At 36.3% G+C, this 26,717-nt stretch overlaps 1 protein-coding gene across 2 annotated transcripts in view; it reads right to left on the reverse strand.

Annotated features, from left to right (window-relative positions):
• Positions 1 to 2,169: 2,169 nt before the first annotated feature.
• GOLGA3 (golgin A3) overlaps positions 2,170 to 26,717 on the reverse strand; it is a 33,606-nt gene continuing 9,058 nt past the window's right edge. For both annotated transcript variants that reach the window (XM_072415703.1, XM_072415702.1), the window contains exons 5-24: positions 25,975 to 26,648; positions 25,216 to 25,327; positions 23,765 to 24,071; positions 23,017 to 23,219; positions 22,798 to 22,935; positions 22,491 to 22,652; positions 21,775 to 22,143; positions 20,842 to 20,919; positions 19,535 to 19,798; positions 17,134 to 17,228; positions 14,659 to 14,875; positions 14,381 to 14,524; positions 13,919 to 14,116; positions 12,899 to 13,015; positions 11,014 to 11,153; positions 10,644 to 10,776; positions 9,668 to 9,790; positions 8,431 to 8,595; positions 8,083 to 8,243; positions 2,170 to 6,684 (exon numbers count right to left, since the gene is read on the reverse strand). In XM_072415703.1, coding sequence (XP_072271804.1) covers positions 6,489 to 6,684; positions 8,083 to 8,243; positions 8,431 to 8,595; positions 9,668 to 9,790; positions 10,644 to 10,776; positions 11,014 to 11,153; positions 12,899 to 13,015; positions 13,919 to 14,116; positions 14,381 to 14,524; positions 14,659 to 14,875; positions 17,134 to 17,228; positions 19,535 to 19,798; positions 20,842 to 20,919; positions 21,775 to 22,143; positions 22,491 to 22,652; positions 22,798 to 22,935; positions 23,017 to 23,219; positions 23,765 to 24,071; positions 25,216 to 25,327; positions 25,975 to 26,648 — 3,996 coding nt within the window. In that variant the 3' untranslated portion in view covers positions 2,170 to 6,488. The remainder of the gene's footprint in view (positions 6,685 to 8,082; positions 8,244 to 8,430; positions 8,596 to 9,667; positions 9,791 to 10,643; positions 10,777 to 11,013; positions 11,154 to 12,898; positions 13,016 to 13,918; positions 14,117 to 14,380; positions 14,525 to 14,658; positions 14,876 to 17,133; positions 17,229 to 19,534; positions 19,799 to 20,841; positions 20,920 to 21,774; positions 22,144 to 22,490; positions 22,653 to 22,797; positions 22,936 to 23,016; positions 23,220 to 23,764; positions 24,072 to 25,215; positions 25,328 to 25,974; positions 26,649 to 26,717) is intronic.

The raw sequence follows: 26,717 nt of genomic DNA on the forward strand, positions 1-26,717 counted from the left end.
GAGTTTGGTGGTCTGTTGTCTCTTATCTTCCTGAAATGTCTCTTTGTCTTGGTGTAACAATCTATAATATTAAATGTCCAATATCCCGCACAAAGTCATCCATCCTCATATCATTGCATTTTAATTTCAATTAGTAATATAAAATAAAACTATTAGTAAAAACATCATTGAGTCAAAGTGATCCTTCTTATGGTGGATGGGTTTCAGGCTACCCAGCCATCACCGCTATGAGCATCCATGTGAATAAAAAGTGCCCTAAATATTCTGTTCCAAAATGTGTCCTATTCCATCTTAGAAAGTGTTAAATGCAGAGCTTGGATCAGAAGCTTCTATGATAAAGCCATAACACAAATGGTATTAAAATGAGTTGTTTGACTCGGCGTTATACAACCACCAGCCAGCTATACATCAGTGGAACATCCACAGCATATAGAAATATTAGCAACACAACCCACAGTGGTTAGCTCACATTCCAGTTTTAAATATTGGTGGTGCTAGTTAGATGATAATCATCCTAGGCGAATGGTTGTGTTTATCTAGGGTAAAAATCTGATGTGTGCAGTGGTCCCCCAACATTGTTCATCAATCTGCCCTGTCATTTCACTTGAAGGTCTCAGAGAACCTGTGATAAAATGAATGCACTGGGGGTCAGTAGAACAAATAACCTTTACATTGTGGTCAGGGTTGATACTTGCTGTTTCATCTAGATCAGTGTTTCTTGAGCAAAGTCAGTGCCTTTCAGGGGGGTTTACCTGTAATTGAAACCAATTATTTTTGGGCTATCCAGAAGGGTGACATTCTTCCCAATGGCCACAATGGGAATGTGCTGCAAGCTGTGGATATGGTGATTATAGCAGGCGTTCCTTAGGACATAAAATAAATACTTTCAAGGGTTGCCTCATGGTAAAAAGTATTTACATGTTGTTCCTGAAGGTTTCTGTACATCAGTAACATGGTCTTGTTTGCTGTTCTTTGTTCCTCTTCTTACGAAAAAGGTGAAGAAAGGTGAGAAAATTACGAAAAAGGTGAAGAAGCAATTTAGATTTGTAGAAAGTAAGTTACTGAAAACAAACAAGTGTTGCAGTTAAACTAAATGCTACACAAAGAAAAAGGAGGATTGTACAATAGGTTCACCTGCTTCTGCTTGGCAACCAGCCATCCATTTTGAGACAAACAATGGTACTTGTAAGAAGGCAAAAGAACCACACCCAATCCCCCTGTTATGAACATGTGTGTTCTCTAATCCAAACACAATCCTTGTAATAGGGTTACAACTCTGACCCTTTATAAATACAGCACAATAAATGAATGTTGCCACTAGAGGACAGAAGTTATCACCAAATAGAAATACATTTTTATATATTCTATATATAATTTTATATATTATTTTGTTAGGCTTGTCCATATCTTTTTTAAAGGGAATACGGTTTTTCATTGTCTTCAATGAAGACAGTTTGTGTGTTGTTCAGTTTGCCTTGTTCAATAATATGCAACATTCTCCCGCCTTTTCAAAAACATCAGCAGTAAATCATCCAGGCAAAGGAATTCTATCCGTCCCAAAATTCTGCACTTTACGTGTCCCCAAGCACATTTTGGTTACAAGATATCAAGAATGTGATTTATTGAACCACCTCATGCAGAATTCTGGTTTATATTTATCTTAAGCTTTGAATATAGGGCTGTAGGACAGCTTACAGAATAAAAAGTACCACAAAGCAAAGCAGTCTGTAAACAAGGGCCTTTGATAATGCCTGTTTTATGAAAGATGTTGGCACAAACATCTAACTGGTTGGCACAAACATCTAACTGCTATAAAGTGTCACATCCTAAATAAAGGCACACATCAGAATATGATGTTTTCTAGTGTTAGGATACCTAGGGCCAGCCTGAAGGTACAATAAGACTTTACTATTGTGTGCTCATAACACAACTGGTGTTACATACTGATCACAGTAAATGAATGGATCATCACAGACCTTGAAATTACTGAATGCAAGCAGTATGTACTGCCAGATGTAGGTATCACATACATCAATGGTGTTAAAGCTTACATCAAAAGCTGCTTTATTTTGCAAATCCTTTCAGTAAAGAGACAAATGCAAACAAGTGTGTGTGAAGCCTTAAATTAAAGTTTGTGCATCAACAAATATATTTACTCAGACAAGAATACAACATATTAACAAAAATAGTTTATTTCACAAAAAGAAATTGAAAGACTCCTTATGCACATATCTATTAAACATGCTTTACACTGCATTATATTATGTACACTTTTATTATTTAACAGTTTAAAAGATGTAACTTTATATTATATAGGAATATACCACATTATATTAAATGTCCTTAAGATACTTTTTTTCTATAAATAAAATCACAAACAATTCCTTGAATATACAACAGGTATTCAAGCAATCCACCAGATTATTTCATTACTTGCCACAGACGTACAGAACACACACCATCAACCCATAAACATTCTGGGACTGTTTACAACCGTTGAAACTTAAATAAAAAAAACAGTAAAAATCAGTGTCTACTTTCAACAGTCTATGAATACATACATTATGCTGACCATACACAACAGACTTTTCTAGCAAATTTAATCAAAACTGACAGCAAAAATAACTGAGCAGCCCTAAGACAACCTGCCACCAACAGTTTTTATGTTTATGACAGCGATGTAAAGAAGACTGCTTTGGTTTGTTCAATCATTTTTAAAATTGAAAGCTGGGTGAGATTTTAAATACCTGTAGGTATGGTCTGCTTAAACGTTTACCCAAACCGTAACTGCTAACAAATGGGTTTAAGAACCTATTTTTTGCTTATACCTCCCTGGGGTCAGTCCCCCTGGGGTCCTGGCAGTGAACATTCTCTACATTCTGAACATACCGAACTCTACCTTAAAAGTCTTTTTTGACATATTTGGCTGAGAGCCAAGCAAAGCAGTCAAATTCAACTAATTGACTACTTCATTTACTCAGGTGGAGCAGAAATCCAAGAAACAAAGATCCACAGACATCTATTTAATATGAGTTTAGGTTGAACTTAGATTTTATTTATTGATATACAGTACCCATTATTTCCTAAGAAATCCAAGCTAGACAAACATTGTCTAAATACATGGGCCATATTTATCATTGGTTCAATCTCTGTGTCCGTTGTGTATTTTAATCAGAACTGTACTTTACCTAACACAAAATAGCTTCTGCACTTTTTCTTATGTTAGGGGTTTCTGGTGGTGACAACCAGTGCATGCTGCTCTTTCCCTGTGTGGAGAAGCATGACTGGCCTTGTATCTGCCACCCTGTAGTTTCCTGTAGTAGAAGGGCCTACAAAGTTTACAAAGGCATTTGGTACACACTATGTAAATTTAAATCATCAATGTCTACAGGAGGATTATATTTATATTAAACTATTTTAAAAGATTGTCCATTATAACAACCATTTTTGATTGCTGTAAAAAATATATACAGCCTAAGTAGTTTGGGTAGCTACTATTTAACACCTAACCGTACCATAAAGAAAATGTAACACACCCTAGAATAAGACCTTTAAAAGTGGACTAGATATAAAATGTAACTGGAGGAATTACTTTAACAACTTTTCCATGGCCATTATGTTTCTTAAGGGTTTAAATGTAGACTTGGAGTTGGCCTAGGCCATGGCCTGTCTGAGTGGGATGTTTCAAGGGTAGTTTGAGTGATGGACTAAAGATATTGCAATGTTATATTAAGAAAAAACATTTTTACATAAGCTACTCCGAGCGTAAGTAGTTCTTTTATAAAGGGGACAAAGTTCAAGTAATGCAAGCTATCAACATACACAGAATCAGTAACTATTAAGGTTGCATGTATGAAAAGGAATTTTACCAAATGTCAGTATAATGTTACCTCCTACCTATTTCATGTCCAGGGAGTCCTCCAAGCACCCACTATGATTGATAAAAAGTGGAAAAAGATGCCGGGTTAATGTCTCTTTGATGGAGCAGACATCACCTAATGCTGGTAACACAATCTTTCCTGTAATAAAGCTGAAGGCACTATTGGAGTCAGTGATATTGTGGTAACCAATTTCCTACCTCCCGCTTAATTGTAAAGCTAAAATACCAGTTACAAACCCTAAAAAAGCATCTTTGTTTTCCAAAAATGACAGTTTTTTTTGTCAAATGATATTAGGAAAATTAAAGTAGCAAGGCTGAAAACAAAGATCCCTTTCCTTTTGTAAAGCGATGTGAACTGAACCTATAAATTTGTTAGAGGAAACTCCCAGTCAGATAAAAATTAGACTTTAGTGTGTACACAAAAAATTAGGCAGGTGGACATTTATTAGAGATAAAAATATGTATGTGTCTCTTCAGCAACATAAGCATCTTGTAATCCTGCTTGTTAGCAAGATTTTAAAGGTACACTCAGCTACATATACACAGCTCACTGCACATTGCCTGCATAACTTAGTTGTTCGGATAAATAAACTCTTTTAAACTTACCTCATTTAAGTCTAGCCAAATCAAGACGGTCAAAGGTGCCAAATCTAACCAAGGCCAGGAGAAGCTTTTACTTCAAACACTTTTAAAACTAGGTCCATTGTTGGATATTAATTTCTGCCCCTACCGTAAGAAAAATGTAAGGTGAAAAAGTACTGCTGTGTGTTGTGTCTGTAAAAAGGTGTTTTCTTTTCATGAGGTTACATTGGCAGCCATTTACATAAATGAGTTGCTTTAAAGCAGATTTGAAACTAAAGTTCTATCCTTTGCAGCTAGGAAAAGTTCCATCTTAGCCTTCATTCTACAGTTGACATGGTGCTGTACATGTGATCAGCTATGACACCATCTGAGAGCTTGAAAGTTCTGTTCAGAGAAAACTTAGCCCAGTGGCAACTGTGACATTGATCACCTGAGGCAAGCCTTAAATGTAACTGTTTTGAAAAAGGCAGATAGATGCCACGAGGTATAAAGGAATCCTGGAGGCAGCAACACTATAAATGCAAAGATGTAGGTCTAGTATTGGTTAAATTGAACCTTCTCAAAAATTAAGGGGAATTTCTATAGAAAGAAAGTAACGAGTGCATCAGAAGAGCACATTAAAAAAACAAAAACAAAAAAAAACTAAATATAAATTATTTTCTGAACTAACTGTATAAGCCATCAAAGTCAACCAAAACATACAAATCATTAATAATTTACATTCAAAGTATGAAACCTAATGTAACAAAGTATACAGTAAAATCAGAATTATCAATGTCAGCTTTAGCCTTTCTGAAAGAAAGATTTGTAAAAATCACCTTCAGACTGTAAGACAACATGTATGCACATTTTGTATAAAGGTGCAAAAAAAAAAAAAACTAAAAAAAAATAGTATAGTACACTTAACCCACAAGGGACACACTGATTAGTTTTAAGTGGATTTACAATTAAAGCGACACTCCCTATTTACTTCTTACCCATCTTTAAAAGTCCTCCTCCCCAGTTTTTCCAACTCCTCTATAGAATGGTCCAGCTTCTTTTTTGTAAGGGGAGGAGGATGATGGGTGCTATGGAATATCTAATATTGCACATAGGTATCAAATTATTTTTTTTTTCTTTTTACACTGAACCAAACACTTTCACTGGCACACTAATGAAGTATTTCCCACTTTTTATTACAGCAGGAAATACCTTTATACAACCATTAATTATAGACTTTATATGCATATAATTAATCTATTCCATCCTCACACAAAGGATACTCTCCAATAAAGATTCTGGAGACAATCGTTAAAGGTTTTTGTTTTATGACATTAGAACAAATGAGTGATGTATAGACAGTACATTTTTGTTCTATGGAGAAGGGAGAACAAGCAGGTGACATCCCTGCTGTGTCCAGGACAAGGGATAGATACAATTGGAGGGTAAACTAGATTATCATTTACAATTGATGCAGGCAATGAAAATCTAGCATATGGGCAAGGCTTAAGTAATGTTTAAATTGATGAACAAGAGATATGTTAAGTTTTGTTTACTCAGTGTTAAATGGAACATATAACAATTTCTCTGAACAAACTGCTAATGCAAGTACACAAGATTGGAAAACATAATTGTTCATCTGGTAACAACCTCTCTTACTTTTAGTGAATTGTGTGATGACAGTTCCTGAGATGACCCACAAATGAACTCTTTACATATAAACAGGCCTTTGACAATTCTGAAGATACTGTAAGATGTACTCTTTCTTCTGTTACAGAAAAGACTCCTGCATTAAAGCAGAAGTGTTTTCATAGGCACATATATGTGTATGATTTCCAACAAGCATCTTCCTTGCTCTCCTGTAATGTCAAAATGTCTTTTTTAAATATATATTTTATATACAATAAATAACTGGTGTGTGAAGAGAGACGCTCTTACACTGTGCTTTTTTGGTGTGCATACGTTTCTGGTATAGGCAGGCGCGCACACACACAATTATCCTACCCTCCAGAATTACAAAGCAGCTTAAATTAACAAGTGTTCGAAATCATTGCTCAGTTCTTTCTGGCTCACTGTTACTGAAGTTCTGATCATTCTGGGGGAGACGAGAACTAGTGAGAGGTGATGTGACAGGTTCTTCAAAGTCCTGTAGCTGTCCTTCAACATGGTTCCAAGACGTCATAGATTCATGGACAGTTAAAGTGTGTTCTTCCATCTGACGCTGGAGACTGTCCATTTCCTGCCTGTACAGAAAAGGTGTACAATGTTAACAGAAGTACACATATTTTCCAGTTAACATGTAAACACATACTTTGACCCTACTTAGAAAGTAAATGCACTTTCACTACAAGTATACTTATTTGGGTAAGACTAACCCAATTTACGTACCTGTCCCTGATCTGACAACATATCTCTGCTGTGAACTGCACAGCCTTTAGTCATAGTATTCACTGCTGGAAACATGTCACTATCTATATTCATTCCTATGGGGATAAAGTCTTCACAAAATTGGAGATTGCAGCACACTACCAAAAGCCCACAAAATAATGTGCTATGCACAGCCATGATTTACTGGATCAGGGACAGGAAAGTATAAGACTGTCCAGGTAAGGAGGGGGTTACATAAATAAATACTTTGGCTATGCCACACCATTTTTTTAAAAGATACACTGTAACACGTTAACATAAGGTAAACATTCTTGCTAAACATTTAATAGGTCCATTCAAATGTTAAATTTTAGTTTTAGGCTGTGTATTTTGCAGTGAGCCACCTTTTGGATTTTTATATCTCTTAGCTACTATAGTAACTTCACCGCCATGACAATTCCTGATTCTGTCTCAGATCCACATTAAAAGTGTAGTATGTTCTTGTCCACCTCTGGGTGTTCTCAGCTATTCTTTATAATTAAAGCAAAAAATCATGAAAAGGGATAACAGCTCTTAGAAGCCAGAGCAGCTCAAATGGACAATTTACACCAACCCCAACAAATGAATGCTTTCCCGATCCAGAATTTACTAAAGTTGAAATATCAATTTTGGGTTCACGTGCCTTTCAACAAACATTTCTTTGTGTGTTAAGCTGCGTACACACAGGCAATAATTATCGTTGGAAACAAATGACTAACGACCGTTCGTCCGATAATCGCTAACAAAAAAAGTGCACAACACAGATGAATGAGGATTGTCGCTGGAAACAAATGACCATCCCGGCGGATCTGACTGGGTGATGATCGTTCACTATCTATTGTGTGTACAGTCGTGCAGTACTCGTGGATGGTTCTGCAGTACACTTTCTCTTTTGCATGTCACTTCCTGCATCGTTCAAACGATCGTATCTAGCGTGTATACATTATTGGTGAATTATATTTGAACAATTGTATCGTTACAGCATGTGCAGAATTGTGCACAATATGATCGTTCAAAATAATCGTTAGTCGTTCATTTTCTAATGACAATTATTGCACGTGTGTACCTAGCTTAAGTTAGGTTTAGATTGTTATATTACTTATCTACACTAAACAAACATAGATTTTAGATTAAACAAACTTAGATTTTAGGGCCTGACAGTGGAGAGGCTTTTTATTCTATATCAGATTTGGACAATTTAACTAAGAAAAAATGCATTGCTCTTAAGTTATTACTTTAATTGTCGAAGACAGCTGTTGAGGTTTTTTAAAGGCTCTTTGCTGATAGAAGTAGGTTTCAGGAGCTCATCTAGTATTGAAGCTGGAACTGGACAGTCTGGTATTTTAACTGGAGTTACTGGATTAGATGATGTTACATCTCCTTTCAGCTCTTTCCGCTGCAAAAAAACAAACAAAAAAATTATGTATAAAAAAAGAAGACACATTATGAAGAAGTATTAAAGAACATAACAACAGATGGGGTTTATTATTTCATGTTTTAAAATGTAATTGTCAAGAAATTGACAATTGTCATGTCAGAGTAAAACATTTTTGCTTAAAAGAAAGTGACACTTAGATAAGCACCTTCTTTAGACGACCTTGTCTAAGATCCAACTTCAGCTGCTGGTTCTGCTGCAGCAAAGTTTTCATGCTATTCTTCAGCTCAGTCACCTTTGCCTGTAGCATGAATTTATCCTTCTGGGTCATAGTGAGATCCTCACGAACAACCTCAAGTTCAGCCTTCAAATTCTAAGAAACAGACAAAAAGCAGGTAAATACCAAGACTCCAAACATAAAATGCATAACACACATGATCACACAGCAGAAGTCATACTTTGTGATTTTCAAGTGAAAATGCACAAAAACATGTAATGTAAAAAGATTATTTCAGGTTAAAGTTCACTCATCAATTGAACCCCATGTATTTAGTGAATACACATGATAAAGGAAGAACTATACCGCTTTTTAAAAATTCTTATTGTGTATCTGTTTCACAGTGTCTAGTGCGGTATCAGGACCCAGATCCTGACACTGCCTTGCATGCTCCTGTAAAAAAAAAACAGTGACAATGTGAAAAGTGCAGAAGGGACAATGTGAAAAGTGCTGAAGCAAGTCTAAGGTTGCACAGCTGGGAGCACCATAGGGGAGAAAAGCAAGGAGCCACGAACACATTTTTTTCAAGATCAGTACAAAAAAAACATTGCTTCACAAAGTGCATATGTATGGTACAATACACCAAAATGAAGTAGGTAAGTATAGGTCTGCTTTTAATCCAGACTCCCTGGTAATGACTAATGGAATGATGTCTTACACTTTCAAAATGAAGATATGAGAACACAATTGCAGATATCAAGGTACTTAAAACAGTTGTATCTAAAATACCTTTTAACTATAGTATCTGTGACTTACACAGCATTACAATTAAAATGTCAGATTCAGACCCAGAGAAAAAACATTTTTAAAAGGAGATTTTAGCAATGACAAGCTCTTTTAATCTCCAATGACGCATTTTCTTTCTTCAGTGTCTTTGCATCAGAAGGTAATGTAAACATACTATACCAACGCAAATATTATATGCCAGTAAAAATTAAAAAAGGTGGTTATCTAGGGATGTTTGTAAGTGTGATAGTTGATTGTATAATTGTAAAGATTGGCACCTCATATCTTCCAAAGGGTAAACTTTTCAAACTTGTAACTGCACCTTAACACAATTTTAGTGTGAAGGTGTCTGATTTAATAGGTTTAAAAATATATAAATAGATGCATATCAAACGTCCAATTGGAATAAAGTAAGCAAGGCAAGAATGGAAGCACAGTGTACCTGAAGCAAGGTGTGGAAATTTTCCAACTCTCTTTGGCTGCGCTGCTCAGTCATGTCCAGTTGCTGCTTCAATGACTGAATCTCATGTTCCTTCTGTTCCAACTCCCATTTAAGGTCCTCCACCTGAAAGCAAATAAAAAAATAAAAAAAAAAAACAAACAAAAAAAGATTTAAAAAATGTTCTTAAAAACTTTCAATTTCCTAAGATATTTCTAAAGGAAAAGCTTTGTTTTTGTTTAGTCTCATTCTAACCAGCAGCATTTTTAGGCTGTATTGTACACCACTGCCTAATGTCGTCCCAAAAGAGGAACAAAGATATTGCCTTATGACCTATGGTGGTGTGCCCTGATACAAATAACACAAATTCTATTTTTGTGCAGCAATTTTTGAGGCACAACAGTGCATCACAACAAGGTGAGGTACATTAAAAAAAAGCAGAATGACAGAAAGCAGAGAGAAAATCTCATCAATCTGTTTTTATAATGCATTGCAGTGCATCCATAATGCATAGTAGTCGCATAATCGCACTTGAGGCATGTGCTCCAGATGCAACGCTCATGATGAACAGAAGAGTTTAAACCTCTGTCCGGTTTTTAATGCTTGTTCCCAACCCTGTAATTAGCTTCAGCCTCTCCATTTGTGCTGCCGTCACCATGATAGAAATAAAGGGAAAAATTGATTTGTATGAGACAACTGGTTTTTGAAAGGACTTGTCTCACTTTGGAGAGATTTTTTTTCTTTACTTCCAGTTGGGTTTGCAGGAACTGAAGTGAAGGAAAATCTCTTAAATGGTAAACAGATGATAAGAAAATGTCTTGGGAAAGTACATTAATCTTTTAACAATTTAAGTCATTATGCTGCACATACAGCTTGAATGTAATGTGTCAGATTTTTACACTAATAGTAATTTTTCTGGTAACATTTGCAGCATCATTAAGGCAGAAACATAAAGATACTTGAAGAAGGTATGCATTACCTCTTGACTGATTTCAGGTTTTTTGTTGAGCTGATCGTCGAGTTCCTTTTGCAAGAGCACAAGTTGGGAGCGAGCATCAGCAAGCTCCTGCTGGAACTGGGACAGTTCTTCAGAGTGTTTCTCATCCTGAGTTCTATAATGTAAAATAACAGCTTATAGTGTACGTCCCCTTTACATTCAACTCTTTACTAGCATATACTGGAAACTAAACCCCAAAAATAAAACTTAGTGACCAAGCTTAAACTTACCTGTTTGATTGCATGTTTTAATTTACAGTCACTTAAACCTATTCATTTTAATCCATCTTATACCAGTACATTTTTGGCCACATCCTTCCTTAGTGGGGGATATATATTTTTTATTAACTTACTGTAATTTTTCAGCTTCAGCTTGAAGTGCCTGGATGATCTGTTCCTTGGCTTGAAGCTCCTTCTTCACCTCACTAAGCTCAAGTGCTGCAGCCCTGTAGTGCCTCCTGTTATGTGCGGCCTCTGCCTTTGTGCTAGCAACCTGCAAAATTAATACATCAACATGTTTTAGTAAAAAATATCTTACAACCAGCAATGCTCCAATGTTTAAACAGAAATCACTAGTCTTATGGCCGCATCATGTAGTGGCACAAAGGATTTCCTGTTCCTAAGAATCAATGCTTTAATAAAAGAGTTCACCTAAAAGCTCAACAGCTGCAAAAATATTCAACTATTAAATAGCTTTCCATGAGCACCACATATAGTTTTATATGTTAAGCAATGTAGCAAAGTGGCTCTGTGGCTTGATTCATAACTGTCAATTAAACTAAATCTTCAGGATCATTGGATACCTGGCAAACAGAACTTTGTTTTCTTAACTCTAGAACAGCTGTCGCCAACCTTTCGGATACCACGGCCCACTAAATTCATAACTGTAAATTCCGTGGACCATTAATAAGATTTAAAAAAAAAATAAATAAATAAATACATTTGTAAAATACTGATCTTCCTAAGGGTGCCTTACAAGAACTGTGGAGGCTCCGATTTATTGATCAGTTCACGGTTAAGTGAAGTATTGCTATTGTTACGATTATCATTAGTTGCATTATCTTTGGTATGACTAAAGAAATGCTAAATATTTATTTGTTTTTTCTCACTCATTATGGGTTTATTTTATTCAAAGTTAAGAGCAAACAAGAAATAATAGTTATCAAAGTCAAACAATTTGATGCCAATAAATATAGCAGTTAAAGAAAATACACAGTTAAGGTTATACTTATCTAAAGAGCATCTGAGAAATAACCAAATAAAATAAAACAATGAGAACCGATGATGATGAGAATTGGTATTCACAGAGCGGGGTGACTGTTGTATTGGCCGAAACATTACTGAATCGTACGGCTCAGCAATGGTTTCCTCATACAACTTAAGACTACACTGACGTCTCGCTGCGGTTCCCTTGTTTTTCTGTCCCTAGTACAGTTTGTGAATTTAGTGCAATATAAAGGTGAAAATTGTCATTCCGAATATAGGAATTTATTAAAATATTGTTTTGGTTTTATTAATATTAAAACATAAAAAAAGCAAATTATGTAAAAAATGTATCTGCGTACCACCAAAATTTTCTCACGGACCACTGCTTTAGAAGATTGTCCTCAAAATACAACGTTAGATGGAAAACAGAAAAATAAATACATTTTGCTTTTAACTTAGGACAGCCCAAAATCTGCATGTTAACTTCCTAAAAAGGAAACAGAAATTATTTTTAATTCTACCCTTTCCAAAACGTTAAACCCAGTGGTAAAACATGCCAGATAATTTTTTGACTGCTTAACAACTGAACTTTGAAATTTATGCTAATGAAGCAGAGCAACAATATATCAACCTATGCAATAAGTGTACCATCTGCAAAAATTGACATGTTTTATGATTAAGCAGTGCGCAGACTGGGTGAGATGCTAAGTGCAGATCCCATGGCAATTTATTAAATGTGTTGTTTATTGAACAAGTAAATGTTTTTTTTAACTCCTATAATAATAGAATGAGAGGAGTGGAAGCATAAAAATCCTATTGATGTACCCCTTTTGAAAAGATATACAACATTACAGTTCCACAAGGATGATCATGATCATTTCAGTTCTAAATAGCGGTTGCAGAATTATACACAACTATGATTATTTCAAGGGCACACAAAAACTGACTTTTATCACACTTTTCACATAAAGGAGGCAACAGTATGTTTTATGCTGTATAGTGTATTTTTTTGTCCGTCATTGTGCCCTTTACCTGCTCAGCAAGACTGTTGACTTTGGCTCTCTCTTTCTCTAAGGCACCTTGTAGACTCTGCACTAGTTCTTTCATTTGCCGATCTTCTTCCTCTTTACGTTTAAGAACTGCCTGCACCTGTTTAAGATAAAAAAGTATTCAAACATTAGTGCAAAAGTTTCTACGGCAGAAACTTTCACATGACATGAACATGAACGTATAAAACATTTTCTATCCAATCTGGGAGTCAAATTAACCAATATCACAACATTTTTTTCTTTAAACTTGCAACTATACACCGCTGGTTAGGTCAATGATAACAGCTTAACAGATTCTGCATAATTTCCCTAGTATGGATATATACAGGATATTAAATATTCATACTCTATAGCTGGGGTCAGCAAACTTTTTGGACTACAAGGCCATTTCAGGAGGTCAAGATGGCACACTAGGCCAGAAGAAACAAGGTGTCCAAGGAAAGGTTTTTTCCAACCGTGGCTGCAAGCGAGCAGCCTAAGTCTTCCGCTCATCCGCGGTCTAGTCTCTGTATGTGTGCGCGTGCTTGGCATCGAAATGCCCCTTGAGATTTGACCGCTTGAAAGTGCTGTTGATGTCGTTGCACACTAAACACAGGGCTTTGTTGCCGCGTTGGATGAAGAATAGTTCGTCAGTCCATTTAGGGTTGAAGACACGTTGTTCAAGGTCAACCTTCTGGAGACTGGTAGCTGCGCGTTGCTTCTCCTCTTTAGGCATAGTAATTTGTGTCACTGTGCAGGAACTCTATGTGATTGATGATTTTGAGGGAACTCATGATAACACGACAGCCTAATTAGGCCGAATCTAACAATAAATAACTAGGGGGGCGTAAGGCCAGAGTTTGCGACCTCTTCTCTATAGAATCTTGCTTTTGCCGCCTTCCCATTTGAAAAATCGAGAACATATTATATGTTATATTCTAGTTTATTTTGGAAAAACACCTACAATAACTATTTTTATCATCTGACAGCCAAAAACCACAATTTGTAACCACTTATTCTGTACCTGCAGGTTCAACTGGACCAGATCTGCCTCTCTTTTTGCCAGCGCAGCTTCAAGAACATTGTTATGTTCACGCAGAGTAGCATTGGACTGTGCAAGTCCAGATAACTTTCCTCGTTCATGTTCTAGTTCTAGGGTCAGCTTCCTATTGATGTCTTCCAATTTTTTAATTTTTCTCTTAAAGCCACGTGATTCCTGGAGCTGCAGCATATTTAAAAAAAAACACATTTAAAACTCTAAAAGAATGAATAAAAATGTATGACTTTATTTAAGAGAACACATTGACACATTTTAAAATTTAACTGAAACTAGAAACTGCCAACCTATGAAAGACTATAGTATCTAGAGTTAAAACATTTTTTCCCCTTTTTTTGTGCCACATCTCGTAAAAGTAGAGATAAAGGTAAACAGCTGTAGGTCACAGGTCACCTGAAAAAAAAAAACTAAAGTTTTAGCTTTGCTTACCTCATCCTCTAATTCAAGGACCTTCTCTCTGTATTCCTCCAGTTCTTGGCTGGTTAGTGATATAACTTCTTGTAGCTCACGCTCTAGCATGGTCTTACTGTGACTAACAGCCTGCAGTTCACTTTTTAATTCTTTGAATTTTTCCTATGAGGAAAAAAAAAACACAACATATAAATGTGCAAAATATTTTTACAGTTTGTTTGTATTGTTACAAAAAGAATTAAGAAAAATATGAAAGCATTATATTTATGTATTGTTCCTAATATTTAATTTGTTACCTCAAATGCTTGACTATCTCCACTCTCAGAGATTTGCGCTTTCAGCTTATTGAGCTCTGCTTCTGCAGTTTCTTTTGCTGTCAAAGCTTCCTGGAGGCGACGACTTAGAATGCCCACTGCATTTTCATAGGCTTTGTGTTTGGCTTTCATTTCCTTTTGAGCACTTGTCAGATCTGTGCCCAGCCTCTTCATTCTATGCTTCTGCTCAGTAATTGCCCTTTAAGTGTAACAAACAAAAACACTTTTTGAACATACTGACAACAAGTCACTCAAAAAATATAATTATATTTCAGCAAACTTTGTGATGAATAATAAACTACAGAAAATAATAATGCATTGTAGAAGTGTAGCTTTTCTGTAGTAATCAACACTAGTAAGTTAGGAAAATAGATGTCTCACTGCCTTTTTAAAATGTACTGTCAAAGAAGTCAGTAGTAGGTAGTCACATTCAATTGGATTTGTTTATATATGTGAATGTGAATAACTACTACTAGGTAAACAGTGAAAACCTTCACCAGGCATACTGTCAAGGAAGTTTGTGGATAAGCAATTAAGCAGAATATAATCTTTTTGAACAGACAATGTCATATAAAAGTCCAAAAATATGAAAATGCATTTGATTATTAAAAAGAAAAATAGGATACTGTATATTCTTAAGTATAAAGCTAGATATTTTTGGAAAAAGAATCCTTTTTTAATTTGGTCACACCAGTAGATAGCGCTGTGTCCTTATGTAAAGTGCGTGGGAAAGAAAAAAAAAAAAAAAACGTATGTCCTCAGAGAAAAGTTTGTTACTCACTATGTAATAAAGTGGACACAGTGCCATCTACTGGTGGCTGACAATAATGCACAGAGGAATTCAACTCAAACTGACAAAATACTTTATACCAGTGGTGTTAGACTCTGGCACGACACGTCCTTTTTTTTGGCCCCCAAAAGAGATCTTAATATTTGTAGTAACAGCGGGCCAGCTGCAATTCATATTAAGCTGCTGTTCTAGAGACGCGGGTACAATGCCGCTACTACAATTCCCGGCATCACTTACGTCTCTAGACCAGCGGCCTCTCTGCCTATGCGTGGCTCGGCATTTTATAGACACAAGTCATGCTGGGAATTGTAGTAGTGGCATCACTTGAACAGCTACAGTGTCTATTGAACAGCATCCTATGCGTGGACCTCGTGGAGTTTATACTGACAGGTAAACTCAATAATTAGGAATTATCAGGATTATCAGGAATTATCATAGAGGTAATGCTATATTAATTGTTTTACTGTGCCAGAGAAAAAAATGTGAAACCAAATAAATGCAGCAATTCATTTGGTTTCACATTGCATTGTCTGGCAAAGTAAAACAAAAAATTGCAATAAGAAGAAACAAGAACACATGAGAAGATCATGCAGTAATATGCAGTGGATTGATCTAAATAATTTAGATCAATCCACTGAAAATTACTGCATGCTCTTATCATGTGTTCTTGTTTCTTCTTATTGAAATGTTTTCAATAAATTTCAAGTTTGGCCCGTGACCTGGTCTAAGTTTTTAATTTTGGCCCTCTGTGTATTTGAGTTTGACACCCCTGCTTTATACTGTAAAAAAAGGGGGGGGGTAGAAAAAAAAAATGTACATACTGGGCTTATGTGATTGAGTAAGTTTCTCCCCTTTTAAATATGTTTTAAAACTAACACACTATGGATGTGTTTATTCACTAATGGTAACACATTTTTATGCCCTAGGTTCATACTTATGTCAATACATTTTGATATGTATTGAATACTCATGTAGGATAATTATGTTGGTTTATATCCAGATCGTTTTATATTCAAGTATATATGGTAATAACATATGCAAAGGTGCATATAAATGAAAATATATTGCCACATTTTTGGGCATAAAATAAAGTCATATTTGTGTCCGCTAGAGTTATTAATTATACGATGCGATATTTGTGAACGCAAACATCTCACAACTTGAATAAACTATTAGTAGCAACCTTTTCTAATACCATATTTTAGTTACTTTTTATTTCTGTTGCCACATCACCTTCCATAAATTGGTACTAATAAAATAATTGCCAGAAAGCATTGATCCTTATTTCAGAGGCGGAAACAGGTTTAAAATGTATTACTTCTTTCTGGTAATCCAGGAAGGTACCAGTTTTGCAGGAGGTTTTGTACAGGACAAACAACTGTATAAGGCAATATAATGCAAACAGCTTTTTCCACAATGATCCGTCTCATATCCAAGAGAAGGATCCATACACACTTTATTTAGACACCTAAGTGTGTCAAGCTTTTATTCCCCTATGTCCTGTAATAGGGTCACTACTGATATGCTGTTTTAATTAGGATAAAATTTTGAAAATAGCCAAGATAAATAATGGTTTATTGTAGAAACTGGAATGTTTGGTTTATATGTTTTAAACAACATTTATATTTTATTTACCAAGTATTATATTTAACAGAAGAAAAACTTACTTCTTTGCTTCATTCTGTAATAGATCTATTTGTTGACGAAGTGCAGCATTATCCTGGGTCAATGTATTTATCTGGTCTTTGTCATACTGCATGGACTACAGAAGATACAACACAAAAAGTCAATGTATTCTAGTAATATATTCACTAGAAGATATCTGGGTACAAAGCTTAAATAATGGCACAGGGATGTAAACAAGTTTCAGTACACAAATACACCCAATTTTATACATTCATATTATCTAGTCCATAACTTAAAGCATACCTAAACTCAGAAATTTCTCTTTACATAAAAGGGTAGACAACCCTTTTATGTAAGGTAAAAATTCAGTTCGTTTAGGTTTTTGTTTTTTTTAAGTGCAACATCTTTTTTTTGGAAAAAAAAAAAAGGTGCAGCACAGCTTCCTAATGAATGGGAGTGCAAAGTCTCCCGGGATGTGTGACATAGGGTGCTTCTTCTGCGCATGCCCGAGCATCTCAGGCATGTGCAGAAGGAGCATTTTGGTGAAGATCAAGCAAGTTTTTTTTTGCCACCTTATGTCACCCGATATCGTGCCTTGGTCACGTGACGCAAGAACCACCAGGTGCACCGGCTCAGAGACGGATGCCAGGACGACGCTGGACCTAAAGAAAGACACCTCCGAACCGATCTAATGTGCTGAAGGATTAAAGCCAAGTGTATTATTTTTTGGTTTTAGGCACTTTTGACTTTAACCACCCGAGCGATAACCCCGACCTTGGTTCGCGGTTAAAATAATTACAATTATCGATAACCCCCAACTTTTCTCACTGTATGAAAATACAGTGAGAAAAGTTCGGGTTTATCGATCACTTACCTGGTCCTGATGCAATCCAGCGTCGTCCTCCAGCGTCGGGTGCCCTCTCCGGGAAGAAGCTGGCCGGCTTCTTTTCCCTCCGTAGCGTGTACGTCGGCACGTACGATGACGTCGGCGCATGTGCGGGAAATTCAAATTGAAACTCATTCAAACACATTTTGTATTGGATTGAATACAAACTCCTGTATCCAATCCAATACAAAATAATTCAAAATAAATACAAAATATGTAATTGGTAAATTCAAACTCTCATTTTGTATTGGATTGGATACAGGAGTTTGTATTCAATCCAATACAAAATGAGAGTTTGAATTTTGTTCTCATTTTGTATTGGATTGAATACAAAGTCCTGTATCCAATCCAATACAAAATAATAGAAAATATATTTATGTGGTTTTGTCTATAGGTATGTGACGGACACTAGGGAAGTGTTTTAGAAAAATATATTACTGTACAGTATACCGAATTATCGCATTTTCAGTATTTTTCATTTATTTATGTATTCTTGTTTAAGCTGATTTTTGTCTTTTATTTAATTTTATTAAAAGTAATTTTTTTTTTTTTACATGATTGGGTGTTTCAAACATTTTCTATATTCATGATATCTACTAGAACCCTGTTCGGACATATTTCTATAAGTTACAGGTCTACAATTTAAAAAACAAAATTTCATGAAAAACAGTGTAACGCTTTTGGAACAGAAATCTAGACATCAGTGTAACGCCCAGGTGGTTAAAGCAGCTTAAAGAAGGCCAAGAGGTGATAAAAAGGAGACCAACTGCAGTTGAAATGCACCTGTTGAATATATCAAAACTATTATCAAGCAGGCTGTTGTTGCTCATCTAAAGAAGCCCAAAAATCAACAGTCTGTGCTATATTTTGGCTCATTGTAACAAGCAATTTCTAAGTGCAACCACCTAATAAACCAATGCTCAAATGCCAATGGGTAGAAGTATGTGTTTGTAAGATAGCAGCAAACGATTTTTAATATCTAGAGAAAGTTAGCATGTTTAATTTAAAATGTTTTAAGCCTAGCAAAGGTACACAATCAAAGGTATTTAAAACAGAACACTGAATTTTTTGGGCTCCTTTAGGCCGATAGCTTCCAGTTTTGCCAGTGGTCAAAATGGGAGGTATCCTATAGTCTTGTCATTAGGTGATAATGCTGCTTATTTAAACAATATATATAGAGTTTTAAAGTATTTACAGGAAATGTGTTATCAGCTGGATCACCAGGTAAAAATGAAGTAATGTAGCCACCACATCCACACACAAGGTCTAGTAAGCTGTGACATGTACTTTTTTTTTTATATGCTGCAAGCAGATTTTATAACAAGTAAAACCCAGATTGATCATTGGAGAGAGACTTACTTAGACTGTGTAGCAATGCATATCAACCTAATATAATCTTTGTGCTCAAAAATCAGGTTATTTGAGATGTCAGTTTTTCATTTTTTTGTTGCCCTGTAATTAATATAGCTTATTGAGAAGTGACACTGTTATACTGAAGAATACTTGTCTACCTACCCTTGATCTGATACTCAGATAGAATGATACTTCAAACAAACCTGTAAACGGATTTCCATCTCATCTCTGTCATTCTGAGCAGCCTGAAGATGTGACTCAAGTTCTTCCATCTGTTGCTGTAATTTCAAAATTTCCTTCATAACCCGGGCTTGTTCCACCTCTGCAGCTGTTTTTTCCCCCTGGACCTTCAACAGCTCCTTTCTTAGTTCCTTCACCTCAGAGTCCAGCTTCTTTTTGGTGGCTTTTAGCTCACTAATAAGTTGGTCCTTTGAGCTAGCATCTCGACGGTATGCTTCTACCATTACCTAAAATATGCAATACCATAAAAGGCATGAATGCAAATAAGATATAGAGAAGAGCCTTTTTAACAGAACCCCTATTAGTATATTCCCTACATTTTGCCCTAATGCAGGGGTCGGCCAGATACGGCCTAGCGCCCCCTGGCCGATCCCCCTAATTCTGGCCGGATCTGCCAGGGGCGTTAGGAACTACCGGAGCCAGAGCCGCCGGAGCTTCGGTGCCGTCTCCTTGCTGTTGCTCCACTATTTACCAGGGCCGGTGTTGATATTCCGCCTCCGCGGTAAATAGGGAACGCTCCCTGAAGGTAAATTCCTCTCCTTCGCAATGCATACGGAGGAGAAGGATTTAACTTCAGGGGGCGTTCCCTAGTGGTGGGTGGAGCCATTAGGGCGGGACTCAAAGTCTGGCCTAGTGTACTCCCACCCACCCCATAAATGGCCTAGTGGCTATAAAAGTTTGTCGACCTCTGCCCTAATGCTGGGTAACTCCAGTTCCAGCTCTAGGTTATCGATATACACTGCAAGGGTAATAACAAATGTGGATGCCTATATTTGCCTTTCTCGGTTTTAATGGAATAGCTGTTTGTTTCATAAAGTCCTCTCTAGACTAATTTTGCATAGTAGCCAGTTCGCTAGAACCAAACAAATTTATGGCATTTCTAATTAGGAAAGCTGACGGTTGCACCAAAAAAAAAAATTCTTGTTGTAAGGGATGCCTAAAAATGGATATGTATTTCTGTGAAGACTTTGAGGAAAAGCAAGAATTTACATTTCTGGGTGTATTCTGTACAACTGTGTATGAACACTTCTAGTCTGCCATATTGGCAGGAGGCAACATTTGACACTATCATAAAGCTTACAGTGGTTGTATAATGAAAAAGTAAAGTAATTTTTATTCATAATAAAATATACCATGACTTATGTAGCAAACATATGTGACATTCTCTCTTTAACAATTGTTACATTTTTCTTTAAATCAACAAGACATGGTATGAATACAAGAACTGTTAAAAGGTATAGACAAGGAGTTGCAACATTATTATGCTTACTTTTTGCTGGACAAACTGCTCCTTCACTTTTTGAGTCTGTTTCTTTAGAGTTGCATTCTCTTGCTGAAGTGTCTCCACCTACAAGATATTAGAAAATTTGTAATGTAAACACAGACTATTGTGCCACTATTCTTTATCTGACAATTTAACCGTTTTTTCTGCCAAAGCTCTTCAGTATGGTGGATAAGTGGCTAGAACTCTTTTTTATAAAGCACTAGCAGTGTGGCTAAGTGGTTAGAACTCTTTCTCTAAAGCACTAGCAGTGTTCTCCCCAGAGTTTTGTTTTTTTATCTGGTGGGAAGAAGCTGTAAGCAGATGGTCTAAAAGTGGGTGGAACCACACGTGACAAATTTAAAGTCATTTGTTGTTAGTCGTTGTTTCCATAGGAATCCAGTAACCCCATCGATTCTGTCGGCTTTCTACCCCCACCCCCACTCTTGTTCAAACTTTCTAATGCCCACCCCCTTAGCATATCTCATTTTTCCCCATTGTCTTTGTATTATACCCCATGCATTGAGACCCAAAGTGCTGGGGGTGCACCTGGCTAAAAGGTGTTAGGGAGAACAATGAGTAAGGTTCCAGGTTTCAACCTTGGCCAGTAAAGTATCTACATAGAGTTTGTATGTTTTCCCTCCACTTCCTAAAAGATTTTCACATTGCACGAGTTTCTTGACAATATTCCAGTTTCCCTTTCCACAAACCAATTTCATAGATGTACATAAATGTTCCAGATCTAATCTGGCTCTGGAACCTGTTTAGTACTTAGTGGGCTAGTTCTTAGATGGGATTTAATCCAAGAATAACAGGTGAAGTCTACTTTGTGAGAGTCCTATGTTGTCAATAATAATCAATAAGAAAATTAAGTTAGAATCAGCAATTAAGGATTATTTGTGATCTAAACAAAGGCTACAAAAGATTTCCATGCATAGCCACCTGTCCAGACTTGATAGCAATATCCTGACGGAGCTGTTCCAAGATTTCTGCAGCAGATTCAGTTCCTTCTTCCAAACGTTTAGTTCCTTGGTCCAATCCTTCTTGCTCCACCTTGGCAGTTTGCAATGCCACTTCTAAAACAATCTTTTGATTTTGTAAATACTGTATTGTGTCATCCTTAGAAGAAACATCATTTTGGAGCTCCCCAAGCCTAGCCTCTAGTTCATCATACCGCATCTGGAGGTCACTTAGTGTTTGGTCTTTGGTGTGAAGGGTTTCTTGAGTTGATGTAAGCTGTTTCAATATTTCAAGATGCTCTTGCTGGAGGGCTTCAAGCTGCAGGTCTTTTTGATGCAAATTCAGTTTCACCTAAAACAAGACAAACATAAAATCAAATAATTTTCCAGGCCTCTCTCTCTACTATAATCTACCATTCCTGCCCACAGGTAAGGTAAACCTTTCCACAAAAAATAAAGGGGTTGCCATGACTGTCTGTGAAAATACTAGTTGTCTGGCTGTTATAAATACCCACTGTCTTAAATGCTGACTGAGATGATGAGCCAAATTAAATATATACATTATGAAAGCTAGCAGTCCTTCCTTTGGTGACTCAATCAATAATAAAGTGAAATACCCTGGCGCCTAGGCAGCACTACACAATCATGGCCATGGTAGCCTCTATATCTCTCCCAGGAAAAAAAAAGTAGGAACCAAACCTGCTCTATTTCACGTTCTAAAGCAACAGCAGAATCTGCTAGCTTTTGCAACTGTTCTCGCTCTTCCTCAAACTCCTCGAGTTTTCTTTGAAGATCTTCTTCCACCATGTTCTTTGCTTCCTGTATTTGATGGAAAGCAGCCTCATGGTCCAACATGTCAGCCTTAAAATAAGGAATGAAAGCAAGTCACCTACACAAAGTTTCAGTGCAAATTCCTACTTTTCACATATTTTCTGTGACTGGGTGAAAAAAACAAGAACAACTAAGATGACCATAAAAGTATCCTTTAAAAATAAATGCTGCTCACCTCAATATTTTGGAGTTGGACAGCAATACGCTCTTTTTCTTTGATTGTCCTGTGCTGTGTCTCTGTCAGTTGATGTGAGAGGTTCACATTTTCTATTTTAAGGTGCTCCAAAACCCCAGCTTGGGTCATCTGTCCGGCCTACAGAAGAATAAAGAAAAATGTTAAATTATAATTCACAATTATATATATATATGAATTAATGCCATTATAAGTATTAACCTGTATATTTGCCATCTCACTCTGTAGTCGGACCCGAGCTTCTTGAGCCAACGTAAGCTGCTGTTGGTACCACTCACGTGCCTGCTGCAGAGAGGAAATTTCTGCTTTTGAGGCTTTAAGCTTGTTAGTAAGAGTAGTACGGTCCAGTTGCACCTGCTGTAGCTGGTATTGTAGTGAAACAGTCTGCTGTCGCAGATCATGAACTATGTTGAGAAAAAACAAACAGATGAGGGTAACTGTATTACCTTTTACTTTGTTAATATCTCAAATCCCAATATTTAATAATATAAACGTTTTATTCAATTGTGGCTAAATGTATTTACACATAAAAAGGCAACATTGCTCATATATTTTAGACACAAAATAAATGTATACTGATATGAAAAAAACAAAACAAAAAGGATTATAAACTAAGTCTACATTTATGCAAAAAAATTACCTAAAAATTAATTTACTTTTTAAAAAAAAAAAACTTTTATGTGAGTATGTCATGGGGCATCATGCAATCCAACAGTACACAGAACTAAAACTATCAAGATTAAACAAACCAACACAAATACTGAAATGTATTTACATATTCTCTATTGTATTTTAAGGGAAACATATCACATTTGGTCACAGTTGTGATCAAAGCAAAATACAAGTGAAAGTCAAAGAAGGGGACTACAAGGCAACACAGCAAAATGATTCACATACTACAGTCATGTACTAATAATACAATTCTTTTATTTTCCTAAAGTATAATCACCTGTGTTATCCTTTTGAATAATTGTTCTCTGCAACTCCTCCACTTTGCTCATTAGCCTCTGATATTGCTCTTCAGCTAACTGCAAATCATTCGTTAAGGAAGCCAGGCTAACATTCTTTGCTTCCAATGAGTTCTGAAGATCTGCCATGGACCTCTCGAGATCTAAGCAGGACCTCTTCAGGGTGACAACCTCAGAGCTCAGCGTCTCTTGTCTCTGTTGGCTAGACAGACTCTGCTCAACCTCAGCTTGAAGTCTGGTGTTTACTGCTGCTAGTTGGGCCTGTAGTTCTGTCTTTTCTTTTAATGCCTGTTTGGAAAAGAATATATAAAATAGGTACATTTATTAAAAATAAATGGAAACCACCAGAACAGAAATATCAGACATGCTAAAATGTGCTAATTTTGAAGCTGTATGCTCTGGTACTGTCATGTTTTGTCTGTGATGGTGTTTCCACATCTTTTATTCTGATGCCTAGTCCAAGTCAGTTACTAACCAAGCAGTGTTGAGAGGATAAGCATGACAGAAACGGAGATGTTTAGTAACTGATCCTCAATGTCAGTTCTAGGTTTGTAAACTGACAAACTCTTTTAAAAAGAAACCCAGTCGTCAGACCTTTTTACTATCAATCTTCTCATAAGGTATGTGCATGTAACATTTTGTACACATATTACTTACTGAAAAAGTCTTATTTGAATTTACATCTAAAAGACCTGCTTGACACAAAAAACTTATATATAGCAGGGCTGCACAACTCGCAGTAGAGTTATAAAAATAAAGACAACATTTAGGCACTAGCATAAAAGGGAGTATTAGGCAGAAGGTTGTGGTAGAGAGTTAAAGAGGCTTTCGAGTGCCAACTAATAACAGCTTTGGTAAAGGGGAAAGTATCAAGACTGTGACTTCCAAAACGTGGGGGCATTACCCTTTTTCCAGAATCTATAGGTATGCAAATGTGCTCAGTTTAGGTCTTTATAAAATTTTATTATTACCTTGTATTTATATGGCACCAACATATTACATATATCTATTATATTACAAAATTACCATATTACTAATAAAAAGTTCATAATATTCTCAGATGTATATAGCCTTATGCTGCCCAAGGAGAAGAGCAGGAAACAATATAGCCATATTCACAAAAATGATATCTATCTATCTATCTATCTATCTATCTATCTATCTATCTATCTATCTCTCTATCACAACAAGATATCTATTAAGAACAGCAATATTAAAAGATGGTGTAAAGATAGCTATGCAGGATCAGGGTATTAGGTAAATCAGCAAATAGCAAACAAAATCACCAGTTTGTGTCTCTTTATGTATATTCCTATTTACATAATTGAAGTCATATCATTTAGGGTTTTGTAAAATGCTGAACCAGGTCCAACTGTCTCAGAAACGGTTGACTACACATACTGACATCCCAAAGAAATTTTATTATTTTCACCTGGCTGGCTTCTGTTGTCAATGACTCCAGTTGTCCTTCCAATCTCATCTTTTCCTTCAGCACCTGGAGTAGTTCATCATGAGTTCCAGCAATGGAGCTTTCCATAGAAATACTACAAAGCGTAATACAGAAAAAAGAGCAGTCAAAGAGATTGGTTAAAGGGGATGTTCATTGAATTTCAGTGTGTCACTTTTACTGTACCTTTAATTTTCTTTTAGGTAAATACATTATTATAACCTTAAAAGTGTAGAAGTTTCTTTTTTCCTAATTTATATTATAAATAATAATTTTTATGATACAGTCCCATTGAGGAACAATACATAAAGATTCTGTGCTTAACTATGAACATACGCAAAAGTCAGCAAATTTGGTAGCATTGCCATTTCTCACAATGGGCCTGATTTATGGAGAGGATACACTTTCATCAGTGAACCTCAGTGATCCAAAAAAACTGGAATGGATCTGGTCCATAATTGAAAACATTTCCTAACAAATAGCTTTTGGAATCCATTCCAGGTTTGCTGGATCACTCAGGTTCACTGATCAATGTGTATCCTCTCCAGTCATGAAGAGCTTTATTAAATCAGACCCAATGACTTCACCTGGTCAGTGTAAAGCATTGGTTTCAGAGTGATGAAACTCATATGAATGACTCATATATCCGATTATTGCCTGCTTTCTCCCTCATAATTATCAATAAAACAATACCACATTTTCCCTAGCACTATTAATCACTACATTTTTTTCAATAGTTATTACCTGCTTGAAATGCTGTCTCTCCGGCTTCTAGGTTCCCCATTTGCCTCAGGCTCAAGAGCATGTTGCTCCGCGGCAGCAGCTTGTAAGACATCCCTAAGGGAAGGATACTGCCCTACATCTTCTGAAGCTATACTTTGGCCATCTACAATGTATTCATCTTCCATCTTAGGTGATGAAGCAACTAAGAAAGACCCTTGTCCAGCAGATACACTACTGTAAGTGGAGCTGTCACTTTCATTTCCATCAAGCCTTGTTCCCAGGTCACTCCCATCAAGTTCAGAGTTGTTCTCAGCATTGTAGCCCTCAAATCTCTGTCCTTCCATACTAATTTCTGACACAACTGAAGTAAAGCTTCCCCGGTTAGGCTTTAGGGTACCCAGGGATGAATCAGAATAACCTATGCTGGCATTATTGGATTCAGAAGAGTCTTTACGATAGTCTGCTAAAGATCGAATTTTGCTAGATGATTTTGCTGATTTGGAAGACTTCTTCTCTTTGGAAGATGTTGGGAGGCCTAGACTGCCAAGTTTTGGTCCCCTTGGGACACTTGTACGTAAGAAGGAATACTCTTTAGTCATTGCAACAGTACTGGCCCGAGGAAGATTATCTGGATTAAACATAAGTTCAGGATCCAAGGTGCTTGAAGGGCGATTTTTAGGGTTTGATTGATGAGACTAAATGGAGAAATAATATTTATCACAATATTTATCACATGTTCAAAACATTATTTTCAAAACTCATAA

Source organism: Pyxicephalus adspersus, chromosome 6, assembly GCF_032062135.1.
Source record: "Pyxicephalus adspersus chromosome 6, UCB_Pads_2.0, whole genome shotgun sequence".
Lineage (NCBI taxonomy): Eukaryota > Metazoa > Chordata > Amphibia > Anura > Pyxicephalidae > Pyxicephalus > Pyxicephalus adspersus.